The sequence below is a fragment of the Neophocaena asiaeorientalis genome, unplaced genomic scaffold (assembly GCF_003031525.2).
Source record: "Neophocaena asiaeorientalis asiaeorientalis breed wild unplaced genomic scaffold, Neophocaena_asiaeorientalis_V1.1 scaffold217, whole genome shotgun sequence".
NCBI classification, from domain to species: domain Eukaryota; kingdom Metazoa; phylum Chordata; class Mammalia; order Artiodactyla; family Phocoenidae; genus Neophocaena; species Neophocaena asiaeorientalis.
In genome coordinates, this window is record NW_020172293.1 from 3,808,933 (window position 1) to 3,824,513 (window position 15,581).

At 40.0% G+C, this 15,581-nt stretch overlaps 1 protein-coding gene across 3 annotated transcripts in view; it reads right to left on the bottom strand.

Annotated features, from left to right (window-relative positions):
* Positions 1-15,581, bottom strand: part of ARMC3 (armadillo repeat containing 3) — an 89,614-nt gene that overhangs the window by 25,479 nt on the left and 48,554 nt on the right. For all 3 annotated transcript variants that reach the window (XM_024766045.1, XM_024766039.1, XM_024766051.1), the window contains one exon: positions 3,487-3,736. In XM_024766045.1, the coding sequence (XP_024621813.1) occupies positions 3,487-3,736 (250 nt within the window). The remainder of the gene's footprint in view (positions 1-3,486; positions 3,737-15,581) is intronic.

The following is a 15,581-nucleotide window of genomic DNA, read 5'->3' on the forward strand; positions in this document are numbered from 1 at the left end:
AGGAAGGGGCCACAGCCAAGGAATGCAGGTGGACAGTAAAAGCTAGAAAGGACCCGGAAACAGATTTCCCCCTCAAGTCTCCAGAAGGATCACAGCTCTGTTGATATCCTGACTTTAACCCGCAAGACCCATTTTCAGACTTCTGACCTCCCAAACCATGAGATAATAGATTTTTATTGCTTTAAGCCACTAAGTTGTGGTCATTTGTTTCAGCAGCAATAGGAAACGGACACAGTCTCCAAAGCTAGGCAGAAGTAACCAATGCAGGCTAGTGCCACCTGTGTCACTGGACAGTGCCATGACGTCAGCAGTGTGGACGAAGCAATGCTGAAGCAGTTCACCAGAAGGAGATCCATTTTGTTATCACTCATATTGCTTCAAGGAGTGAAAAAGAGAAGAAAAAGAACAAGAAGAGAATCGGGGAGAACTACATTAATTACACTATTAAAAGAAGTCACACATGTATAAAATTGTTCCAATCAGGGGAAAAAAAAAGAAGATTCAACAGAGCTCTTGTCTCACTGTTTGAAATGTAATACAGTATTATCTGAGCCCGGAGGACTAAAAAGAATATTCTACAGGTCTCTCTGTGTAGTATCTGAAGACAGGAGCCCTTGTGAGATACGATCCACTTCCAATCATGTTCTTCTCAAACACAGGGACTCTAACAGGGATTACACATTAGCACACGTAACCTGGGCAAGCTTTGAAAAGTTTACTTGAAGCATCTGATGCTTAGCAAGCCAAATTTCTGAACATCTTTATATCTGAGTATAAGATAGCAATCTGACTCCACGTGTTCTTTCGGCAAATATCTAATTCATTTATTCATTTCACCACTCATTCCTCCATTCATGCATTCACTCATTCATTCAACAACTGTTTATTAAGCATATACTGTGTGCCAGGTATAGATCAATGACATGGACGCAGGGAAGGAAAACCTCAGTTCCCTTCCCTAAAGCCTCAGGGAGCTTATGGTCTTTCATACAAAAACTAGTGCAAAACTGAGTTCAAGGGAAGCATGCATAGGGGGTGGTGTGAGCACAGAGCAGGACGTTGGAGTCCGCGTTTGAAGACTAAAGAAAGCCGTCATGGAGGACAGGATGGCTGAGCTGGGTGTTGAAGGAGAAACAGGCACTTATCAGGTGAACAAAGATGAGACTAGCTTTCCAAGCAGGGAAATCAAGGAGGTATAAATAAGAGAATTTTAGAATTCAAATCGTATGGTGTTTCTGGAGTGTAGAGTTACACCTGGGAAGCGAGTTCAGGCTTAGGCAGGTAGGGGTGGATCATTGCGAGCCCTTGCATAGCACTCTAAGCAGCTCAGCTGTTCCCATGGGGCAGTGGCACACCCCTGGGGACTTGCAATGATGTGATGAGGGTCATAAATTTGAAAGATCAGTCTGGAGGCAGTTTGAGGAATAGGAGGTGGCAGGGGTAGGGAGGGCCGTAGAGTCAGTTGCAATATTCCAGGAAACGGATGGACTGCTCAGTGAGCCGCATGGAGGAATGACCAACTAACACAGTGTTGTTTATCACTGTGTTGCTGCTGCCTACTGCAGCGCCTGGCACATGGTAGCTGGTAAAAAAAAATATTTGGTGAGTATCTTACTACCTTAATGGATGAATACAAATGAACTGAGTCAACGGGAACAAAGAAGGGGATAGAAAAAATATCTAAGAGAGAGAAGAGATTTGTTAGTTGTCTGAGCAGACAGCACAGTGTGAGGACGGGGGCTCTGGACGCAGAAAGGTGTGTTCGCGGTCCCTGATCTCCCGACCCGTCAACTCTGCTTTCAGCACATTATTTCTTTAAGCCTCATTTTCCTCCTCTATAAAATAGGGATTGCAAATGTACCTATTTCTTTTCTTTTTGTAAAATTGAAGTATAGCTGGTTTACATGCTACATAGATTACATATAGTTGGTTTATTATATTAGTTTCAGGTGTACAACATAGTGATTCAATATTTTTATAGATTATACTCCCTTTAAAGTTATTACAAAATAATGGCTATATTTCCCTGTGCTGTGCAGTATGTCCTTATTGCTTGTTTGTTTTATGCCTAGTAGTTTGTACCTCTTACTCCCCTGCCCCTGTCTTGCCCCTCCCTTCTTCCCTCTCCCTGGTAACCACTGGTTTGTTCTCTATATCTGTGAGTCTGTTTGCTTTGTTATATTCATTCGTTTGTTTTATTTTTAAAATTCCGCATGTAAATGATAACAGAGTATTCGTCTTTCTGTGTCTGACTTATTTCACTAAGCATAATAACCGCTAGGTTCAACCACATTGTTGCAAATGGCAGAATTTCATTCTGTTTCTGGCTGAGTAGTATTCCATTGTGTATAAACACCACATCTTCTTTATCCATTCATCCATCAATGGGCATTTAGGTTGCTTCCATGTCTTGGCTATTGTGACTAATGCTGCTGTGTACGTTGAGATGCATGTATCTTTTCGAAGTAGTGACAAACATACCTATTTCAAGTGAGGCTTAAATGCATGTTAAGTGCTTAGCACACTGGCTGTGCATAATAAGTGCTCCATATTGTTATTTTTACTGGGGCGAGAGGAACAGAGTCCTAGGCTGTTTGAATGAGTGCCACACGACACGCAAACAGGAAAAAAGCAAGAGAAAAAGGTACATTTGTAGGTTTATATCAAGTCTTTATGAAATGGGCCAAACGCACTTTTATATGATGGACTTGTAAAAACTACAATTCCATGTTTAAAATTTTTGAAATACAAGAGAAATGGAAGAGTGTGAGTAACCCATATTTATAATTTCAAGCATCATAGCAAAAGGCACACCTGAGTGTCCCCCACTCAGCTTAAGAAATGGTGCATTTCAATGACCTTGAACCCCCGTGTGCTCCTCTTCAAACACATCCACCCCCTTGATCCCCCAAGAGGCAACCGGTTTCTTAAATTTGGGGTCAATAATTTTCTCACTTTTCTTTATAGTTTTATATGTATGTGCTTAAACAACATATTGCTTTGCTTTGCATATTTTGGAACATTATATAAATAGAATTCACACATCTGTTTTCTTCTGAACTTGACTTTGCTCAGCATTACGCTGGTTGAGATTCTTCTCTGTTGATGTCTGTAGCTACAGTTCATCCATTTTCACTGATGCAAGATTCTGTTTTATGAATATACCACAAATTTACGTATCCATTCTCTTAACAGCTGGACAGTTGGTTTGTTTCCAGCTGTTGAGATGTTATAAACAATGCTTCCTGGTGCACAGAGACAAGAGAGTGTCTTAGGTATATACCTAGTTTTATACCTAGAATTGCCACATTATAGGGTACGCTCACCTTCTTTGCTGGGTGATGCTAATTTGTTTTCCAATGTGTTGCACCAATTTTGAGGGACTTAAATGATGGGTAGATTCAAATACTTGAAAATGTTTCAAATTAATGCACCAGTAGGTACGGACCAGAAGAAAGAGAAAAGGAAAGTGATGCAAATGCTCACCTCTGTCCGGGCCTCGACATCACACGCAGTTGCAGCAACGGTGAGAGCGGCTTTGCTCTGCACGACAGTGTTGGCAGAGTGCAGCGGGCTGAGCAGGGCGTGCATGACGTCATGGCTCTGGATGCTCAGACGCAGAGACTCCTGCATGGCCATGTTCGTCAGCACCGTGGCGGCGTTGGCTATGGCTCCATCTCGTTTGCTGGACAGGGCGTTGATTAACGCATCGATACCATCACCTTCGGCAGCAGCGCTGGGTCAATGAAGGAGAAATGAATGCCGTTCACCCCTGTTCAGGAAATGATGTTTGGAGCATACAACTAAGCTTATAAAACAAACGAGTGCCTAAAGACAATTTCAGAAAGAAATTAATTTATCTGGGCGATGAACCCGGAATTGAGGCTCTGGGGATTTAAATGGAGTCTGGGGGGTTATAAATGAATATAAATAATCCTTTCCCTACGTCTGCAGCTTTGGGTTATAGGAAAATGCATGACTGCTTCTTAGAAACCCTACTACAGCTATTCATCTTTTAACTCAGTGATACTTACAAGACCAGGAAATTCTATTCAAAGAAAGTCTATTAAAATATTCCTAACCAGTAAGAAAACAAAGGTTTAAATGGGAGGAATGCGTGAGCATGGGAATTAAAAAATTTTCAGCTCATCTTCCCTCTTTTTAAGTGAGGCTGTTAACTGTAGGCAGACGTTAACACGTTTGAAGGCAGCAAATCATTTTGGGGGTGGATGTTGCTTTTACAAATTACATATCAATATCAAAGTCATGATATTGACAAGAATAATTTTAGTAATGTAGGCATATTCAGTTGTTAAATTTCCTATTTCTAGTATAAAAACGTTTTCCCACAATTAGAAATCCTAAACCTTTTAAAAACACTATACTTTCTATAGTCCTTGCTTTGTAATCACTCAAAAAGCTCATAAAATTTTTTTAAAAAGGTCATTTTAAAGAGTGGAAGTTGATTTAATTATGTTCTTTAATGTTTGGAATTGCTTCAAATAAGAGATGTTTCAAGCAGTAAGATATATAGAGCATCCTGGTTTTAAAGGAAAACCCCAAATTATGTTAAAAATCCATCTAAATCATCATAGAAATAATCAAGACAATAAAAATACACTTGAGTCTTCAATAATACGAACATCTTTTTCCAGTTTATATTTGCCACTTTTAAAAAAATTTAGGATCACAGTAGTAACCAACACTGAAAAAAAGAAGTGAGGCTATGTAGTTTAGCCCATCACTCTGTATTCTTATGAGTTCAGTTTGGTTCTGTCACTTGAATTTTCTGGTTGTGAAGGAGAACTGACAGTTCTCCTGAATTTTCTGGTTGTGAATTTTCTGGTTGTGAAGGAGAACTGACAGTGTCAAGAACAGAAGGTATCACAATTATTCATCAGAGAGCAGAATACACACACAACCTCAATAAGGAGACTGCTAGCTTTAGGTGAAAGGAAGCTGTGAATCAGGCACAAACCAGCTCTGAAGGAGACTGAACAGCAGCCACTGGGCAGGAACGGAATGGCTAGAGGCAACATCACTGGAGAATGAAGGGCTCCTTGGTGTTGACCTTGAACGCACCTCCTACCCCCGGTTTATATAAATCCATCCAGAAAACACACCCTACTGATTGATACCAAGTTAAAGTCAGCACTCAGTTCCATGTTTCCCCTCCTCCAGTTCCTGGTGTCTGTTTAACCCTCTGTGGCATCTCCTAGTCTTTCTCTGGGGTGGCGTCCCTTAAAACTAAAATTTGGTTAGATGACATGTGACCAAAATTTGGGAGGAAGCCCAAGAAAAATATTGAGAGGAAGGAAGGCCCTGCATCTCACTATGGCAGCCTGAGGAACAGCATTTAATTTCCTTTCCTAGAGGATAAAATAAACACTCTTAAGATAATCTCACATTTATGTCTCTCTCCTATTATTAACTGACATGGTGGTCATTTGATTTTATGAATAAGGGAAAATTTGAAGGCTCTAATATATTAGTTCACCAGGAACTTCTCATACTCAACACTGAATTTAAAAAAATGCCAAGAAGAATTTTTAATTATGCATATATTCTAATTAATTAACGTAAGCTTAAACCTTCTCAAAGAAAATTGTTTCCTTTGAATTATTTTTCATGCACTTGATGCAATCAGTTCCTTAAATCAAATACTCTGTGTTTTTTAAATCATTATAAACACACCTTGGCTAAAATGCACGATTCCTTTGTCACTTAGTGGTTTTTATCTTTGACAATGTTCATTTTTTAACACATCTTGGAGAGTAAAGAAAGAGCACACAATGGAGGTATTTCAACGGCATCCATGATAGAAGCCAGAAATGCTTTAGGTAAATGCATACTAGTAAATTCTGAAAGGCTTTATCTTTTGTGTGTATCAGGGAGTTTAGGGAAAATTTAAGTAAGTATGCAGGATCATACTCCATAGTTTTAGTTTCTCTAGTTTATGTAAAAACGAACAAACAAACCTGGGTCATGGAGACACAGGGATTTTCATCAAGTGTGTCTCTGCTGTCAGCTTTTCTGCTTGGATTTTGCTTCTCCCTTTCTCCTGTATGAAGGCATGTCTGGCCCTGGTTCATTTATACTCTACCTTCTGCTTTTTCTTTGCTCTTTATGGAGGCAGTAAAGGGAAGTACATAAAAACCTAGCTGTTTAAAAAAACCAAAAATTCTAGTACACAGTGGAATATAGCTTTTACTAAATTGAACATAACTGCCAGCACCAAAAGACAAATCATACAGGCACAGCTGGGAGAGCAACGTATATTGTATGTGCATAGCTGCCCATAATTTGCTACGTGCAGCTCTAAGTGCAAAAAGCATAATTGAGATTAACTTATGATATGAAAAATCAAGCTGTTAGTCTTAAAAAAAAAAACTAATTTCAGTCATAGAAATAGAGTGCAAAATTTGTACTTTTTAAAAAAAAAAGAATTGCATTAATTTTGTGCTTTCAAACCTAAGACATTCTGTCTTATTTTTCCCCAAGTCTAACATATACACAAGCTAAAGCCTATCCTATTTTTTTTCCCCTATCCTATTTTTAAGACACATTTTAGTCTCCTAGATGGTAGAGCATTATCCAAATGAATAGGACAGAAGTCAGACTGCTTTGTTACAGCATCCAGAATTGCAGGGCCGTATATCATCACAGCAATCTGAAACTGTTTCCTGATATTTACTAGCATTAGTCTGCATCCCGCGGAGTTTAATCAATTAGGAGTTTAAAATGTACATTGAAACAGAAATTAACCAAACTACAAACCAAATATGGGAATGTATAAAAACATCTGTTTATGTCATTTGACATATGTAAATAGAAGTGAAGTTCCACATGTCATGTGTATCCAATCTATTACCAAGTCCTGACTATTTCTCTCCTCCATATTTCTCAGAATGCTTCCTTTTCTCCATCTCCATCTCTCTCACTGAATCCAATTCAACATCCTGTATCTTGTGGATTGATATAAGTACTCTCCTAACAGGTTTCCCCTCATCCCCTCCAATCCTTTCTCCATCTTACAGCTTAAGTGATTTTTAAAAAATAATTTTATTTCTCCCCTACTTAAAACTTCCACGGTTTGCCATTGTTCAGGATAAAGCCCCAAATTTCTTACGTGGCCTCTGAGGCCAAGCATGAGCTGGCCCCACCTCCCTCACCAGCCCGTGCACCCCGCCACCTCTTCCTGTTGTCGTGTCTTAGGCTTCTGGCAACCTGCCATACGCCAGGCTCCGTCTTACCTCAGCGTGTGCCCACGCTCTGGTCTCACTCCCAGCCGTCCCTTCCCCCGGATAATTCCCATTCATCTTGCCAAGTTTGGCACAAATGTCTCTTCCTCAAGGAAGCATTTCTTGACCCCCAAAACTAGGTTAGGTCTCTTTTTCACATGTCCTCAGAGCATTCGTTTGCTAAACGTATATATACATTTCCTTTTGTTTTAAAAAATGAGGTTTGGGCACAAGTGTTCACAGTCAGAGAAGAGTCACAATCTCGAAATATTATTTTACGGCGCCTGTTACGGAAAGGAATTCAGCACATAGTTTTTCATATTAAGTCCCCAAGCCCCACAGTTACAGCATGGGCACTAAGAGCACTAAGGAAAAGCTCAATTGCACAAGTAGCGGCTATTATGCTTCCCGGAAAGTACACTGCTATTTCATGTCTGTGTGCCTTTGCACTCGTGCTTCCTTTGCCCCCAGATCCCTCCCGAACCTCTACCTGAGGACCCCACAAGGCCAGCTCACTCACCGCTTCCTGGGTGAGGTTACCCACGTCCATCACTGCCCCTCCTTATTAATCACCCCCTCCTCTGCCATGTCTACGCCTGGTGCCTACTTCTTAGGCAGCATGTGAGTCTTTTTATATCCCCAGTGCCGAGAAGATCGATGTATTTTAATTGACTTGAATCAACTCAAGGGGAGTGATGAAAACCTCTGCTGGCGTCCAGAAGCGGAGAGGGAAAAGTACTTAGCTCAGTGTGAAGTTTGCAAGAAGGGGTGGGATCCAACAATATGGGGATCTCCGCTTGTATCACTTATAGCTGTTCTTAAAAGCAGTTGATTTCCTCCTCACGCCTAGGCTTCTCGGATTATATAGTGAAGTCATTTTCTTTTTAACTATTTTATTTATTTATTTATTTATTTATTTGGCTGCATTGGGTCTTCATTGCTGTGCGCGGGATTTCTCTAGTTGCAGCGAACAGGGGTTACTCTTCATTGCGGTGCGTGGGTTTCTCATTGTGGTGGCTTCTCTTGTTGCGGAGCACGGACTCTAGGCGCGCGGGCTTCAGTAGTTGTGGTGCACGGGCTTGCTCCATGGCATGTGGGATCTTCCCAGGCCAGGGCTGGAACCCGTGTCTCCTGCATTGGCAGGCGGATTCTTAACCACTGCGCCACCAAGGAAGTCCCCCCACGAAGTCATTTTTATATGAAGTTTAATAGATGAAATCTTGCACTTTAAACAATGTCTTTGTGATCCGTCCCTCTCATGTATCAAGGGATGTGGATATTCTTTCTCTGCAAACACAGTTTGTTTGGGTTGTGTCATCAGAGGACACGATTTGGTACCTCTCAGATTTTGATCCTTGCTGCTGTTTGGAGACTTACATTTAACTCATCTGCAAAGGCTGGTTACATGAATCAAGGGTGACCTTGGGCCGCATAGAAAATCTGTTTAACAGAGCCCATATACAGGGGGATATGTGGAACCCGCTGGAACAGATGGTAATATTGGCAATCAGAACCTTGTTTGTTAACAGTGATTACAACCATTCCCACCAGCACGGCTTTTCATATGTCTCCATGAGGTTTGTCACACCAAGGAAGACATATTGGTGGCAGACATGCTGCAAGTGGTGAAGAGAGGTGCATATGCAGCAGTGACTCAGTGTTGGCGAGTTTAATTGCAGGCTCCCAGCGAGTCTATACAGGTGCGAGGGGGGTGGGGTGCTGGCCGTTATGATAAGCAGATCTCCTGGTTATCACAGCCGGATCTGGAATGCTGTGAACAGGATTCCTGACTCTCATCCCAGCCAGTTTTTCAAAGGTAATGACCCGAGAAGTCGAGGGTGTTAAATTGATCAGTTTCTGAGTCCCAAAGAACCATCACCCCGCAGCAGCCCCACAGTTGCAGAAGACTAATATATGTGCCCCCCAACTCTGGCTGAACCCCAGGATTGACAAAAGTATCCAAGAGTATTGTCTCCTTTGAAAAAAGTATTATTTAAAGATGCCTTATCCATAGTAAGAGAGAGAATCACAATTAGCTGCAGGCAAAAAGCTTAAAATGAAGAGTGTAAAGTAACACTATTATTAAAGTGAAACCCAGACATAGAAACAGATGTGGGAAGTTTTGCATCCTATAGCAAAATAAGAAAAAAATGCAAAAAAAAAAATTTAAAAGTATGTGAAACCAAATTGTTTCCATCATATCAATGTGTCCTAGCAGGTATGATTTGGGAACTTCCAGAACATGCTTTTATGCTACAGTTGCTGTGACATCATGATTTTTCAAGAGAAAACTGCTAATTGCAAAGAGACGAGCACACGCCAACCCAGCACCTCCACAGAGAGCATGCGGGCTTTTGTTACCAATTACGAGGCAGTCAGTCAAGGTGCAGGGAAATCAAATGTAATTTTCTTACAAGTGACGTGGAATCCTTACTGACCTATCTGTTCAGTCACGATACTTCACTTCCATACATGCCACCTTCTGTTTCAAAACGCTGGAATGCCTGCCAATAATTAACTAGCTGCCATCAGGAAAGAACAACTGTCTTCATTTTACATGGCTGACTTGTCTCTTGATAAAATAGGAATAATGGTCAAGGTGTTAGAACATTCATAATAAATGGCTTCTGCAGTTACCAAATGTTTCTGTTTAGCCTGGAAAGCAGTCTATTTACATAACTGGATATGACAAGGGCCACAATCCCAAAGTAATTAGAGATACCACGTTGTTGATTTTCTTAACTGAAAAAAATAAGGACGCTGAAATCTCTAGTGTGATGGCACATAAAACCCCCTGGCCCTTGCCAGGACTACCCTCATCTCATCAGCTCTAATGTCAGAGAGACAGTCATTGACGAGCTGTGTCATTCCTGTGACCCCTTTCACAACGCTGGTGTCATGCATGTCCCTCTCTATGACTTCGTGCTGTTTTATTTCATCTATACTGTTATCACTTCTGAAATTACCTTAAAATTACTCATGTGTTGTCTGTCTCCCTGTCCAAACTGTAGACTTCATGAAAGCAGTTTCATGGAACCATTGTCATGATCCCTACAGCCTAGAGCAGTACCTGGCACATAAAGAACACCCAAGTAACTGTGAAATAGTTACAAAAGAAACCGAAATTCACAGATAATAACTTCCTTAGCCTCTGGGATAAAATGACAAAAGTGGTAAAGAGTGACCCCATCTAGTTCCTAGTGAAAGGTATGTTCCAGGCTCCCTGTGATCCTGGGTCAAGGGTAATCGCTTAGACACACAAAATATAATAGATAATCCAGATTCACTTTTTTTAGAGTTAAGAAAGATAATATTTAGTGAGAGTAAGACTTGCTCAGGAAGCAAGTCAGTCAACAGACACAGAATTAAAACCATGATGATCTGACTATCTTTTTTACAATTATCAGTCTCTTAAGCTTTAAAAAGTACTGTATTTTCTAGAAAAAAAAGAACCAGAATCTATTTGGTTCACTTCATCATTCCTCAGGGAATGAGAAATAAGGGAGACCATTTTGATGTATAGCATAGTGGGAAATTCTTACTAACCATTGGATACATTTTTTCCTCTTTCTCATTCTCTTATAAAGAGAATATAAGGAAGAGGAGGAAGAGAAGGGAAAACAGGGAAAGGAACCTGGAAGAAAGGAGGAAGGAAGGAAAGGAGGGGATCGAAATTCAATTCTCCAAAGGTGCCTGCAGTCTGGAAGAATCCAAAAAGACCAGGAAGGCAAAGGGAAACATTTGGTTGGAAGATTTGGAGAAGTTCAAAGTCGCAGAGATAGTGAGCAAGAGGCAGAGAGAGAGAAGAGTCACGAGCTCCCTCTGGATATACATAGCTGACTGCCTCCGTGTGAAGTGTGCATCCCACCTCTGTGAACTTGAGCAAAGACAGTGCCTATATTTCCTCATCTGCAGAATGGATGTGATGATAATATTCCCTACCTCACAGGACTGCTTCAAGGATTTAGTGATACATTCCGTTTGGAGTACTTAGCCCAACGCCTGGCCGCACAGGCCAGGTATCATCACCATCATCATCACTGTCATCATCATCACCTTCACCATCACTATCAACATCATCATCACCATCATCCACGCATACTCAGTGAGCCACAGGGGCAGAGATTTTCCTATATCCTGTCTCCATTTCTTGGATCATGGGAAAATAGGATCCTATATCCAAATTTGCATGTGTGTATGAAATTTTCATTTTCAGACAACTTTTCAGCTAGACGGTCAAATCTCCAACCCCTGCAGGGCTAGAGCAGAAGCAGTTTCCTCAAGCATCCCACCCAAGTCTCTTTGTTTAGGCAACAAATGAGTAATAAAGGCCATTTTCAGAGGGAAGAAAAATCAAGGAAAAGGATTAATATTGAAAAGTCAAAGACGAGTAAAAGTGGAATTTATGTAGGTTTTAAGCACTGCTTCAAATTTTAAGAGAAAAATCACACAATATAAAGGTATCCAAACTGTTTGATAATTTCCTCTTAAAATCAGTAACAGTGGAAATTAAACCTGAAGGATGTAGCAGCAAATTTAAAATAAGTTTATGCAAATGTTAGTCTCTGCTCTCTAGGTAATAAAAGCAGCATAGATAAGTTTCTAAATGAACATTTCATGGGATTCACCTAGCCTTACAAAACTTGTAGCCGACAAAATTCATACTGTTTGTGAAGGTCGACTAGGCTGACACAAAATGGGGGTATGGAATCAACTTGTTTTTATTGCAAAATCCAGCTTTTCATTCTGTATATTCCTTCAAATCAGAGGCATCTATCAACACACAGCAGAGAAGAATCTAGGCACTGAAGTGGGGTAGAAATGGAAAGTATCCACTCAGTAAACCTGGATGGAAATAAGGCAAGAATAATACTTAAATTTACCATGAAGATGCTTCCCATCTATTTTATCTATTAACTCAGAAGGCTTTTAAAATAGTGAAGACCACTTTAAATAAAGTTCTTTGAGGTATCATACTGAATACAAAAGTTTGAAACATCCTTACTACAAAACTGAACTTTCTAAAAGGAAACTAACTCAAGTTTTCTTGCAGGATTCTCATATTGTGAGCATTCTAATTCAAAGGAGGTAGCATCTGACAACAAAGTGATATGTCAGAATTTTAAAACAAAATAATCTTTTCTGTTATATAAAGTCAAGAGCAAAAATTCAACTCTAGAGTAAGTACCTAACAACAAGATTAATTTATGTCGGTTAAGTGTATTATATTTATCCTATATGGTTACATAGCACAGTCGATATTCAGTCACCAGGACAATTAATGTGTCAAAATATTCTGAAATGACTTCACCTTAAAAAGAGACGAAGACAAGCATCTATTAGCACACAGTTAGCAGTAGAATACTATCTCTTTAAAAGCACCACAATGGAATGCTTTCCAGATCACAATCTTTCAGTAATGTTTTAAAATATTATTTTAGACACATTGAAGAGTATTTCAAATTAAATTAGTGTGCCTTTTCACTAAAATACAGAACAAACCTTCTATTACCTTTTTTGCCCCTCCCCCAACTTCTTCCTAAACTGCCACTAGGGGTCAGTATGAAGACACAGTTCCTCCACTGTTAGAAGGAATATGGAACTCTGAAAACATTTTCCCTGTGAAAAACCCTAACAAAGACAATAACCGCAGAACTTTAGCATTATCAAGTCCAACCCATACACCACGTCTGTAACATGAGTTTTCATTTTTCCCGAGACTGCATTTTAACGTTGTAAATCACAGTGGATTATTTCTATGGTCAATGTTTCTTTGATAAAACTAAAGTACTGTAAGCGACAAGATCACTTATTCTAAGTGAATCTGTGCATATTGGCCAAGAAGTATGATCTAGAACGGATGTTAAAGTTTATTCTCAAATGGTGATGGTACACATCTCTAGCCATCTGGGAGGTATGTATCCCATCTCTTCCTGTAGAGGAATGGAGATGTGGAAGTGAATCTTGTGATGTTTTGCCAGCTTTGAGAGGTGGTTTTTTCCCTCCTTCAAAATGACCATCATCATTCACTGCACTACAGCCTCAAGTACACAAGAAAATATAGGCAATTTTAAGGAACAGCACTAGTCTATACTTAAGTCTACAGAATAAAAGGAATTAAAATATTTGTAAAAATAAATATACATGTATACTAACTTCCACTAACTCTATTTAATGGGGTGGGAATTTAAAAAAGCTTTGAAAAGTGCTTTGTATGCACACTAGAGAGATTTAACATTCCAAGAAGTCACTCAAGGTCAGGCCCTTCCCTAACAATACTGAATGGATAGGGAGTTGGGTCACTGTGAATAAATGAAGTGCTGTCTTTTCTTGAAGTTCTGTATGTGGAATATCTTTCAAAAATTTTCTCTACACATTACATGGCTTTCTTAGGCATAGTACCCCATGAATAATTCTACTAGGTATTAAAATTATTCAGTAATTGCTTTATTTCTATGTTAGTGAAGAGAAATATTAATACTGATAATACAAAATGACACGTCATCCATGTAGAATGAGGACGCTGAAAAGTTCCCAAAGCACTCAAAATGCACATCCATATAATTTAGCGGCATTCTGTCTCTTTCTGGAGTCCCCTTGGGGCATAATCCTTACTCATCTCCCTCATTTCCTTTATTGTGGTCCTGACTGTAGGTTACATGATGGCAGGATGGTCCCCAGGGAAGAGTTCTTTGTCTCTGGTATTGTGGAAGCAAGCGGTGGCCCAGCAATCAATCAAAAAAAATTTTTTTTTAAGTAACCACTATATGTGCTGCCATTTAAAACTTCCTTGAGTCACTGCTGTTGTGGGAAGTCAAGAAGGGGTATTAAAAACAAAAAGTAAGGGCTTCCCTGGTGGCGCAGTGGTTGGGAGTCCGCCTGCCGATGCAGGGGACACGGGTTCGTGCCCCGGTCCGCGAGGATCCGACATGCCGCGGAGCGGCTGGGCCTGTGAGCCATGGCCGCTGAGCCTGCGCGTCCAGAGCCTGTGCTCCGCAGCGGGAGAGGCTGCAACAGTGAGAGGCCCGAGTACCGCAAAAAAAATAAGAAAGAGGAGATAACAAGGTCTCTCAGATTTAAGGAAATTGCCCAGTTCTTTATGGAGAGAACATGAAGTAAGTATGAAGAATCAGAGTTAGTTAGTATGATCCATGTGTAGACAACAGAGACCTGATTACTTTCTATATCAAAATCACAGTTTTGACTTCTCTAAAGGTATTAAAATAATTGTATTGTAAATAATTATTTATTGAATGAAAGATTTAAAAAACTTTATATAGTGCTTTACAATTTCCCAAAGTTTCACACACGTGACTTCATATAAACCCATGATAACCCTTTTTTCTCCACCCCTATATTGCCCACGCCCACAAGTGGTAACCACTAGTTTGTTCTTTTTATCTGTGAGTCTGCTTTTTTTTTCTTAATATTTTTTGTATTTAAAAAATTTTTTTAATTTTATTTATTTTTTTATACAGCAGGTTCTTATTAGTCATCAATTTTATACACATCAGTGGATACATGTCAATCCCAGTCGCCCAGTTCAGCACACCACCATCCCCACCCCGCTGCGGCTTTCCCCCCTTGGTGTCCATACGTTTGTTCTCTACATCTGTGTCTCAACTTCTGCCCTGCAAACCGGTTCATCTGTACCATTTTTCTAGGTTCCACATACATGCGTTAATATACGATATTTGTTTTTCTCTTTCTGATTTACTTCACTCTGTATGACAGTCTCTAGATTCATCCACGTCTCAATGAATGACTCAATTTCGTTGCTTTTTATGGCTAATATTCCATTGTATATATGTGCCACATCTTCTTTATCCATTTGTCTGTCGATGGGCATTGAGGTTGCTTCCATGACCTGGCTATTGTAAGTACTGCTGCAATGAGCATTGGGGTGCATGTGTCTTTCTGAATTATGGTTTTCTCTGGGTATATGACCAGTAGTGGGATTGCTGGATCATATGGTAATTCTATTTTTAGTTTTTTAAGGAACCTCCATACTGTTCTCCATAGTGGCTGTATCAATTTACATTCCCACCAACAGTGCAAGAGGGTTCCCTTTTCTCCACACCCTCTCCAGCATTTGTTGTTTGTAGATTTTCTGATGATGCCCATTTTAACTGGTGTGAGGTGATACCTCATTGTAGTTTTGATTTGCATTCCTCTAATAATTAGTGATGTTGAGCAGCTTTTCATGTGCCTCTTGGCCATCTGTATGTCTTCTTTGGAGAAATGTCTATTTAGGTCTTCTGCCCATTTTTGGATTGGGTTGTTTGTTTCTTTAATATTGAGCTGCATGAGCTGTTTATATATTTTGGAGATTAATCCTTT